This window comes from Geospiza fortis, unplaced genomic scaffold (assembly GCF_000277835.1).
Source record: "Geospiza fortis unplaced genomic scaffold, GeoFor_1.0 scaffold61, whole genome shotgun sequence".
NCBI classification, from domain to species: domain Eukaryota; kingdom Metazoa; phylum Chordata; class Aves; order Passeriformes; family Thraupidae; genus Geospiza; species Geospiza fortis.
In genome coordinates, this window is record NW_005054430.1 from 1,602,318 (window position 1) to 1,613,256 (window position 10,939).

Consider the following 10,939-nt stretch of genomic DNA (forward strand, 5'->3'; position numbering starts at 1 on the left):
GCCAGGTCAGCCAGCAGGTTCAGGGCGTGGGAGTCGCTGTTGTCCCCTGGCAGGGCAAAGGCAAAGCTGGGAATTGCCATGGGATGAACATTCCTGGGGATTTCTGCTCCGGGGGGTTGGGATGAGGCCTCGCTCGGGAGCTCCGAGGGCTGCTCCTTCCGCTCTGGGGGGAAAAATCCATTGAGAAAGGGAAAAATCCATTGAGAAAGGGAAAAAAAAATCCATTTTTGGATTGGGGGTTTTGTACAGACAAACTGGCTTTTTTGGGGATTTTTGGGGTTTTTTTGGGGGTTTAGCAGGACCCATCCCATGGGAGAGATGCTGGATGCACTCTGGGAGCTCCAAAGGCAATGAGGGAATGTTGGATCATGGAATGCTGGAAGGGAATTTAGGGATCATCCCATTCCAACCCCATAGCTCATCCCATTACTGAGACACAAAATTGGGGGTTCTTACAGCCAAACTGGCTTTTTTTGGGATTTTTGGGATTTTTTGTTGAGTGAGACACAAAATTGGAGTTTTTCTACAGACAAATTGGCTTTTTTGGGGATTTTTTGGGGTTTAGCAGGAGCCATCCCATGGGAGAGATGCTGGATGCACTCTGGGAGCTCCAAAGGCAATGAGGGAATGTTGGATCATGGAATGCTGGAAGGGAATTTAGGGATCATCCCATTCCAACCCCATGGCTCATCCCATTATCCCAGTGGCCTTGGGCACTTCCAGGGATCCAGGAAGATTCTCTGGGAATTCCATCCCAGAATTTCTCTCCAGTATTTGACATTTCCCCCGTTTCAATCCAAACCCATTTGTTTCATCCCTGCCATTGGATGGCCCAGCTTTTAAAGGAATTTTTTCCCAAGGGGATTTTTTCTCACCGCTCTCCTCCTGCTGCTTCTCCGGAGGTTTTGCCGCTCTGTTTTCCACGTTTTTCTGCGTTTTGCTTTTCCCTGGCTTTGTGCCACCCTCAGTGACAGGAACCTTCTTTGTGTCCAGGTTTTCCAGGGTTTTTGGCCTCTTTGCCTCCACAGCAGGACTGCTGGGAGCTGAGCTTTCCTTCTCAGCACTTTCACACTGAGGTTTGTGGACAATTTCTGCAGCCAGGACCTCTGCACCTGGGACAGGGAAAAGGAGGGGCTGGTTTTAATTTGGGAATGCTTTGGGTTAAAAATTCATTGGGAAAAGGGAGGGATGGGGGGGAAGGGGTTTTGGTGATTTTACTTCTCAATATCCTGATTTAATTTGGAATATAATTAATTTATTCCCAATTCAGTCAGGATAATGAGAAGTAAGATCTGACGTGGAAGCAAAGGAAGGACCCAATTTCAGGCAGCTTCCCTGGGATAATTCCTGAGATTTATCTGGATGCTCCAGGCACTTCCAAGGTTCCTGGATGGTTCCCAGTGAACCCTGAGCATCCCAGCTGCATGGAAGGAGGAAACCAATCTGATTTTTCCATTTTTCCAGCGCTCACCTCTTTTCCTTCCATGTGGCAACTGCAAATTGGCCAATTTCAGCATGGGCTCGTTGGAATTTCCCGTGGACGCCGATTTTTTGGGACAAGAGGAAGCGCCGTTGGTTTTCTTCTTGGCCGCCTCCCTGCTCCTGCTGCTGCTCTCCCCAGGAGGTGTCTGTGCCTTGGGGGGTGGAGTGTTCTTCCTGAGGATCCTGCTGGATTTCCTCCTGAGCTCCCGGCCCCAGGGCTTGGTGGGAGAGGTGACACTTTTAAGGAATCTCTCTGGAGCGGGACTGGGAAATTCTCTCTTATCCCGCATGGCTCCCGCTGCTCTGGTGCAAGGAGCAGCACCTGGGGGCACTGAGGAGGAGGAGGAGGAGGAGGAATTGCCAGGATCAGCTGCCACGTTCCTGCCAGCCCCACGGAGACACTGCAAGGCGGCTGAGATTCCCAGGGTGAAGCCGCTGGGGTCGGAGAGGTAACGGCGCAGCTGGGCCAGGGATTGCTCCGAGAGCTTCTGGGAAGGGACAGCATCCCCATCCTGGCATGGAGAGGGGACAGGGACACTGGGAACGTCACTGCCCGGGCCAGGGCTGCCCGGAGAGCTTCCCTGGAGCTCTGCATATTCCTGGAGGTGCTCCTGGATGCGGGGGCTGCCCGCGGCACCGCAGGAGGAAGCGGCCGCTTTGCGCAGGGCGTAGCGCAGCCCCGGCAGCACGGAGGCGATCCTCAGGGAGATGGAGCTCCTGGAACTGCCCTCCTTCCTGCCCCTGGGGTCCTGCTTCTCCACTGGGAAAGGGAAAACCAAATGGATTTTAGTCCAGGGAGAAAGGGAGGGAATTCACTGAATCATTGCCCTGGTGCAGGGAAACACTGGAGGGAAGGGGGAGAAGGGGAAAGGGGAAAGGGGAAAGGGGAAAGGGGAAAGGGGAAAGGGGAAAGGGGAAAGGGGAAAGGGGAAAGGGGAAAGGGGAAAGGGGAAAGGGGAAAGGGGAAAGGGGAAAGGGGAAAGGGGAAAGGGGAAAGGGGAAAGGGGAAAGGGGAAAGGGGAAAGGGGAAAGGGGAAAGGGGAAAGGGGAAAGGGGAAAGGGGAAAGGGGAAAGGGGAAAGGGGAAAGGGGAAAGGGGAAAGGGGAAAGGGGAAAGGGGAAAGGGGAAAGGGGAAAGGGGAAAGGGGAAAGGGGAAAGGGGAAAGGGGAAAGGGGAAAGGGGAAAGGGGAAAGGGGAAAGGGGAAAGGGGAAAGGGGAAAGGGGAAAGGGGAAAGGGGAAAGGGGAAAGGGGAAAGGGGAAAGGGGAAAGGGGAAAGGGGAAAGGGGAAAGGGGAAAGAAAGGAAAGGAAAGGAGAGGAGAGGAGAAAGGAGAGGGGAAAGGAAAAAACCAAAACATCAAAGTAAAAAGCTCCAAAAATCAGCAAGTAAAAAGCTCAGCCCTGGTGAAATGTCCAAATGCTTTGGATGGATCCCACCAAACATCCCAAACCTGCTCCAGGTGGATCCCACCAAACACCCCAAACCTGCTCCAGGTGGATCCCACCAAACACCCCAAACCTGCTCCTCATGGATCCCACCAAACACCCCAAACCTGCTCTGGACAGATCCCACCAAACACCCCAAACCTGCTCCAGGTGGATCCCACCAAACATCCCAAACCTTGGAGCAGAAAATCCACCTTTTGAAGAGCAGTGGGCCCATTAGGCCAGGCCTGCAGCCCAAAGCTGAGCCTGGGCAGCACAGGGAGGCTCCTACCTCGGGGGCTCAGGGCCCGGGGGGAGCTGAACAGGAACAGGGCCAGCAGGCTGACGGGCTCCTTGGGCTCCAGGCCTGCAGAAACAGAGCTGGGGTCACAAACCAGGCTTAGCCTGAGAAACCAGGATCAGTTTGAGAAAATATTCGGTTTAGTTTCAAACAGCAGGTTTCGTTTGAGAAACCAGGTTTGGTTTCAGAAACCTGTTTTTTTTGAGAAATCAGGTTTAGTTTGAGAAACCAGATTCAGTTTGAGAAACCAGATTTGGATTAAGAAACCAGATTTGGGTTAAGAAACCAGGGTCAGTTTGAGAAATCAAGTTTTGGTAAAAGAAACAGGTTTAGTTTGAGAAACCAGGTTTGGGTTAAGAAACCAGGTTTAGTTTGAGAAACCAGGTTTGGGATAGGAAACCAGATTTAGTTTCTGCTTTGTTAACCTAAACCTGATAAAAAATCAGGTTTAGGTTAAGAAACCAGGTTTGTGTTAAGAAATCAAGTTTAGCTTGAGAAACCAGATTTAGTTTAAGAAACCAGATTTAGTTTAAGAAACCAGATTTAGTTTAAGAAACCAGATTTAGTTTAAGAAAGCTTGAGAACCAGATTTAGTTTAAGAAACCAGATTTAGTTTAAGAAACCAGGTTTAATTTAAAAAACAGGTTTAGTTTAAAAATAACCAGGTTTAGTCTAAGAAACCAGGTTTAGTTTGAGAAATCAGGTTTGGATTCAGAAACCACGTTTAGTTTAAAAGAACAGGTTCCATTTGAGAAACCAGATTTAGTTTGAGAAACCAGATTTAGTTTGAGAAACCAGGTTCAGTTTAAGAAACCAGGTTTAGTTTAAGAAGCCAGGCTCAGTGTGAGAAGCCAGGCTCAGTGTGAGAAGCCAGGCTCAGTGTAAGAAGCCAGGCTCAGTTTAAGAAGCCAGGCTCAGTTTAAGAAGCCAGGCTCAGTTTAAGAAGCCAGGCTCAGTGTGAGAAGCCAGGCTCAGTTTAAGAAGCCAGGCTCAGTGTGAGAAGCCAGGCTCAGTGTGAGAAGCCAGGCTCAGTTTAAGAAGCCAGGCTCAGTTTGAGAAGCCAGGCTCAGTCTGAGAAGCCAGGCTCAGTTTGAGAAGCCAGGCTCAGTTTAAGAAGCCAGGCTCAGTTTAAGAAGCCAGGCTCAGTGTGAGAAGCCAGGCTCAGTGTGAGAAGCCAGGCTCAGTGTGAGAAGCCAGGCTCAGTTTGAGAAGCCAGGCTCAGTGTGAGAAGCCAGGCTCAGTGTGAGAAGCCAGGCTCAGCTTAGGCTCAGTTTAAGCCCAGCCCCAGCCCGGCCTCACCATCGTCCCGGGCCAAGGCAGAGGACGTGAGCAGGATGAGAACTCCTTGGTCCTGTAAATATTTGATGATTGCCTGCAACAAACAGAGAGAGAAAAAAAATCAAATGTGGCTCCTTCCCTGCCTCCTGTGCCAGCTGGGATCAAAACCTGCCTTGCTCCGGCCTAAAATTCCTTAAAATAAAGAAATATCCTTCTCAAGCTGGCTGGAATGAGTGAGGATTAATAATTAAGGAACTGCAGCCCAAAGGGGAAGGTTTTTCCCAGCACCCTGGGAAAACACAAAATTCCAGCACTTGGGAAAACACAACATATAAATATCTATAAAACCATTATATATATTAAAAAAATATTTTTTATATATATATAAATGGTTACAGTGTTTCTATTTTCTAAGGTTTTAAAAGATTCAATTATTTCATTAAGAAGTGCTACTGAAACCATTTTCATTTTTAACTTAATAATGAATTTCCTGAAGCCCGCGCTGCAGATTTTTCTGTTTAATTCGAAAAGAATCTCTTAAACTTATGGAGAGGGAGGTAAAGAAGAACAATGTGGTTTTGTCTTAAAATCTTTCTTTTGTTTTTTAGATATTGTATTTTAAAACTCTAAACTCTGCAGTTTTTTACTTTGTGATATCATACACTTTTAAGCAGCTACACACTTGTAATTTTAATGTTATTAATGTAATTTTAATGTAATTTTAATGTTATTAATTAATTATGGCAGGTTTTGGGTTTTTTTTTTTATGGCTGTAGGTTAAATGTAGTGTTCTGTTGGGAGTTAGAGTTTGTAAAGGAAGTTGAAAATTTGTAGTATTTAGAACTCCAATAGAATAAAATGGAATAAAAGGGAATAAAATGGGAAAAAATGAAAAAAAATGGAATAAAATGGAATAAAATGGGAAAAAATGGAATAAAAGGGAATAAAATGGAAAAGAATGGAATAAAATGGAATAAAATGGAAAAGAATGGAATAAAATGGAATAAAATGGAATAAAATGGAATAGAATGGAATAGAATGGAATAAATGGAATAAAATGGAAAAGAATGGAATAAAATGGAATAAAATGGAATAAAATGCAATAGAATGGAATAAAAGGGAATAAAATGGAATAAAATGGAATAAATGGAATAGAATGGAATAAAAGGGAAAAAATGGAATAAATGGAATAGAATGGAATAAAAGGGAAAAAATGGAATAAATGGAATAAAATGGAATAAAAGGGAAAAAATGGAATAAAATGGGAAAAAATGGAATAAAATGGAATAAAATGGAATAAAAGGGAATAAATGGAATAAAATGGAATAAAAGGGAAAAAAATGGAATAAAATGGAATAAAATGGAAAAAAATGGAAAAAAATGGAATAAAATGGAAAAAAATGGAATAAAATGGGAAAAAATGGAATAAAATGGAATAAAAGGGAATAAAATGGAATAAAATGGAATGGAATGGAATAAAAGGGAATAAAATGGAAAAAATGGAATAAAATGGAATAAAAGGGAATAAATGGAATAAAATGGAATAAAAGGGAAAAAATGGAATAAAATGGAATAAAATGGAATAAAATGGAATAAATGGAATAAAATGGAATAGAATGGAATAGAATGGAATAGAATGGAATAAAATGGAATAGAATGGAATAAAATGGGAGTGAGGCTTTGGCTGCCCTGGGTGCTGAGTGATGTCCGGGCTTCAGTCCCTCCTCACCTCCCTAAAACCATCCTGGCCCTGAGCATTGCCAGAGATTCCTTTGGAATTCCTGCCTCTCACCCTTCTCCTCTCTGCCTTGAGCACCCAGAGGAGGAGCTGCTCTGCTGAATCCTGAATGTCTCCCTGGGATTGCCCACAATTCCCAAAATTGTTGTGTTTTCCTGGAGAAACGGGCACCAATCCCTTGGGATCAGGGAATTTTCTTTTCTTGGGAGCTGGAAGTGCATTTCCCCCAGTGAGGGACCAAGGGACAAAGCTCAGGAGCTGCAGGAATTTTCTCTCCAGGACTGGAAACCCAAAGCTTCCAGTGGGATTTGGGAGCCTTAACCCCCTCAGACACCTCCTGCCTCCAGCCAAACACGCTGCAATTCCCAAATTCATCCCTCTCCTGCTCACTCCTCCTTGTTTTCATGGCTCTGCCATCCTGACATCGGTGGTTGGGATTTCTCTGAGTGGAAATGAAGATTCCAACCCAGATCCCAGCTCTGGGTTTGCGGGAAGAGCAAAGCCCAGCCCCAATCCCAGCTGTGGGTTTATCCTGGGGGACATCAGGCTCAAGCCAAAATATAAAAATATATATCCCAAAATATAAAAATATATATCCCAAAATATAAAAATATATATCCCAAGGAAAAACCTTGAGAAAGAATTCCTAGCTCATGGTGTTAATCTTCAGGTGATAAAGACAAAAAATAAATGTTTGAGAGCAGTAGGAAGATGACATTTAAAGCAGGGAAACTCATTCTGTTCTGCATTCATTGTGGATAATGACACCAAAAATGTCATTTAAAGGCCACTCTCCTCCCAGACAAACACTCACCAAGTCCTTCTCCTTCAGGTTTTCCACCAGCTGATCCATTTTGGATTGATCCTTGTTGGATATCTCCACCTCGTAGAGACTGGAGTAAACACCCTGAAAGCAGACTGGGGGCAAGGAAGGGTTTGGGCTTGGGATGCTGATTTCCCATGGGCTCTGTCCCAGCAGGATGGAGGGGGCATTGCTGGGAGCACTGGGAATTGGGCTATTTCACACCCACCTTCATTCCTAGTGTAATTTTTTTTCCCAAATGCAGCTTCTGGAAGTTTTTTCTTCAAGTCAGACAATCCCATGACGTGTTTGATGTCCAGGCTGGGAGGCCTGAGGGGAGAAAGCACAGAAATGTCAGGATTGAGGAGAGCTGGGAGCTCTGTGGAGCCAAACAAAGCTCTGGAAAAAGCGCAGCTCGCTCAGGATCCTGCGTGCAAACCCTGGAAATGCTCAAACCACAGATCCTGGGGTGTTTAAAGGCAGGATTGGAGCAAGCTGCTTTAGTGGGAGGTGTCACAACTGAATTATTTTACAGCATTTTTATCTCCTCACCCAGCTGAGACCCAACACCTCATTCCTGACTGCCCCAACACTCCAGCAGCGAAGGGAGCAGGCAGGAAAAGACACAACTGGTTTATCTGAGAAACCAGGTTTGGGTTCAGGAGCCAGGTTTGGGTTCAGGAGCCAGGTTTGGGGTCAGAAACCAGGTTTGGGTTCAGGAGCCAGGTTTGGGTTATAAAACCAGGTTTGGGTTCAGGAACCAGGTTTGGGTTAAGGAACCAGGTTTAGTTTGAAATATCAGGTTTGGGTTCAGGAACCAGGTTTGGGTTCAGGAACCAGGCTCAGTTTGAGAAGCCAGGCTTAGTTTAGGAAATGAGGTGTAGTTTGAGAAATCAGGATTTGGTTAAGGAACAAGGTTCAGTTCCAGAAAGCAGGTTTTGGTTCCAGCAGTGAAGAGCCAGGTTTGGGTTCAGGAGCCAGGTTTGGGTTAAGAAACCAGGTTTGGGTTCAGGAGCCAGGTTTGGGTTCAGGAGCCAGGTTTGGGTTAAGGAACCAGGTTTAGTTTGAAATATCAGGTTTGGGTTCAGGAACCAGGTTTGGGTTATGAAACCAGGTTTGGGTTATGAAACCAGGTTTGGGTTCAGGAACCAGGTTGGGGTTCAGGAATCAGGTTTGGGTTCAGGAACCAGGTTTGGTTTAAAATATCAGGTTTGGGCTCAGGAACCAGGTTTGGGTTCAGGAACCAGGCTCAGTTTGAGAACCCAGGCTTAGTTTAAGAAATGAGGCGTAGTTTAAGAAATCAGGATTTGGTTAAGAAACCAAGTCTGGGTTAAGAAACCAGGTTTGGATTATGAAACCAGGTTTGGGTTAAGGAACCAGGTTTAGTTTGAAATATCAGGTTTGGGTTCAGGAACCAGGTTTGGGTTATGAAACCAGGTTTGGGTTCAGGAACCAGGTTTGGGTTCAGGAACCAGGCTCAGTTTGAGAAGCCAGGCTTAGTTTAGGAAATGAGGTGTAGTTTGAGAAATCAGGATTTGGTTAAGGAACAAGGTTCAGTTCCAGAAAGCAGGTTTTGGTTCAGGAACCAGGCTCAGTGTGTGACCCCAGCTCAGTGTGCTAAGCTAGACTCAGGTACATAAGCCCAGCTCAAGTACATAAGCCCAGCTCAGTGTGCTAAACCTGACTCAGGTACATAAACCCGGCTCAGCGTGCTAAACCCAGCCCAGCCCAGCTTCACTCTCAATTGGGTGGGCATGCTGCCTGTGCTGTGCTAAGCCCGGCTCGGGGTGCTAAGCCTGGCTCAGGTGTGGCACTCACAGCTGGGCGGGCACGGTGCCCACGCTGTGCTAAGCCTGGCTCAGGGTGCTAAGCCCAGCTCAGGTAGATGAGCACACTCACAGCTGGGCGGGCACGCTGCCCGCGCTGTGCTAAGCCTGGCTCAGGGTGTTAAGCCCAGCTCAGGTAGATGAGCACACTCACAGCTGGGCGGGCACACTGCCCGCGCTGTGCTAAGCCCGGCTCAGGGTGTTAAGCCCGGCTCAGGTAGATGAGCACACTCAGAGCTGGGCGGGCACGGTGCCCGTGCAGTGCTAAGCCTGGCTCAGGGTGTTAAGCCCAGCTCAGGTAGATGAGCACACTCACAGCTGGGCGGGCACGGTGCCCGCGCTGTGCTAAGCCCAGCTCAGGGTGTTAAGCCCAGCTCAGGTAGATGAGCACACTCACAGCTGGGCGGGCACGGTGCCCACGCTGTGCTAAGCCTGGCTCAGGGTGCCCCGCCACGGGCACGGCGCCCACAGCGCCCGCGGCTCTGCACAGGGAACGGGACAGAGCAGAGAACAGCCCGTGGGGAAACACAAAAACCACAAACCAAAGCCACAGCCTCGAACCCAAAAACCCCAAACCCAAAAGAACCCAAACCCCACCTGAAAACCACAACCCCCAAACCAAAAACCGTAACCTCAAACCCAAAAAACCCCAAATCCAAGAACCACAATCACAACCCCAAAAACCCAAAAACCACAGCCTCAAACCCAAAAACCCCAAATCCACAAACCCCAAACCCAACTCAAAAAACCACAAGCCCAAGCCCCCAAACCCAAAAACCACAACCACAAACTCCAAAACCCCAAACCTAAAATCCACAAGCGCAACCCCAAAAACCACAACCCCAAACCCAAAAACTACAGCCTCAAACCTAAAAAACCGCAAACCCCAACCCCTAAAACCCAAACCCCAAAAAACCACAACCCCAAAAACCCCAAACCCAAAAACCTCAAACCCAACCCGAAAAATCACAACCACAACCCCGAAAACCCCAGACCTAAAACCCACAACCACAACCCCAAAAACCACAATCCCAAAAACCATAATCCCAACCCCAAAAACCCCAAACCCAAACCCCAAACCCCAGCAGCTCTTACCTTGGTGGTTCTGCTCCGCTCTGCAGAGAGAGATCAATAAAAAAAGAAAATATTCAGAGATGGGAAAAGGAATAAAAGGAATATTCAGAGATGGGAAAAGAGGGAAGAAAAGGAATTTTAGAGGTGGGAAAAGCATAAAAGGGAATACTTAGATATGGGAAAATGATAAAAGGAATATTTAGAGATGGAAAAGGAATAAAAAGAAAAAAATCAGAGAAATAAAAGGAATTTTAGAGATATGAAAAGAGGGAAGAAAAGGAATTTTAGAGATGGGAAAAGAAATAAAAAGGAATATTAGAGATGGGAAAAGAGGGAAGAAAAGGAATTTTAGGGGTGGGAAAAGCATAAAAGGGAATACTTAGATATGGGAAAATGATAAAAGGAATATTAGAGATGGGAAAGGATAAAAGGAATATTTAGAGATGGAAAGGGAATAAAAGGAAAAAATCAGAGATGGAAAAAGGAATAAAAGGAATTTTAGAGATGGGAAAAGGAATAAAAAGGAATATTAGAGGTGGGAAAAGAAATATAAAGGGAATATTTAGAAATGGGAAAAGGAATAAAAAGGAATATTTAGAGATGGGAAAAGGAATAAAATTAGTTTTAGAGATGAGAAAAGAGGGAAGAAAAGGAATATTCAGACATGGGAAAAGGAGTAAAAGGAATCGCAGAGATGGGAAAAGGATAAAAAGGAATTTTAGAGATGGAAGAAGGAATAAAAGGGATATTAGAGATGGAAAAAGGATAAAAGGGATATTAGATGGGGAAAAGGACAAAAGGAATTGCAGGGCTGGGAAGGGGGAAGCAGAGGGCTCTGGGGCTCCTTACGGGCGCGGCGGGGCCGGCGCGGGCATCTCCCGGGGCGGGCGGTACTGGCAGGACAGCAGCACGTAGGGACACACCTGGCGGGGCCGCTCGGCCGCTCCCGCCCCGCTCACCTCGTACACGTAGTACTGGGGAGACAGGGAAACAGCCATGGGATACCGGGGATAA

The 10,939-nt window shown here is 46.4% G+C and overlaps 1 protein-coding gene and 1 long non-coding RNA gene across 2 annotated transcripts in view; both read right to left on the reverse strand.

Annotated features, from left to right (window-relative positions):
* TASOR2 (transcription activation suppressor family member 2) overlaps positions 1-8,950 on the reverse strand; it is a gene marked incomplete at its 5' end in the record, with an annotated part of 22,846 nt that extends 13,896 nt beyond the window's left edge. Inside the window, 7 exons of the mRNA XM_031061897.1 lie at positions 876-1,112; positions 1,877-2,242; positions 3,199-3,273; positions 4,507-4,579; positions 7,038-7,141; positions 7,255-7,355; positions 8,925-8,950. Of these exons, the coding sequence (XP_030917757.1) occupies positions 876-1,112; positions 1,877-2,242; positions 3,199-3,273; positions 4,507-4,579; positions 7,038-7,141; positions 7,255-7,355; positions 8,925-8,950 (982 nt within the window). The remainder of the gene's footprint in view (positions 1-875; positions 1,113-1,876; positions 2,243-3,198; positions 3,274-4,506; positions 4,580-7,037; positions 7,142-7,254; positions 7,356-8,924) is intronic.
* Positions 8,951-9,286: 336 nt separating this feature from the next.
* Positions 9,287-10,939, reverse strand: part of LOC115948562 — an 11,484-nt gene continuing 9,831 nt past the window's right edge. Inside the window, exons 5-7 of the long non-coding RNA XR_004082373.1 lie at positions 10,775-10,899; positions 9,947-9,966; positions 9,287-9,333 (exon numbers count right to left, since the gene is read on the reverse strand). This is a non-coding gene — a long non-coding RNA (uncharacterized LOC115948562). The remainder of the gene's footprint in view (positions 9,334-9,946; positions 9,967-10,774; positions 10,900-10,939) is intronic.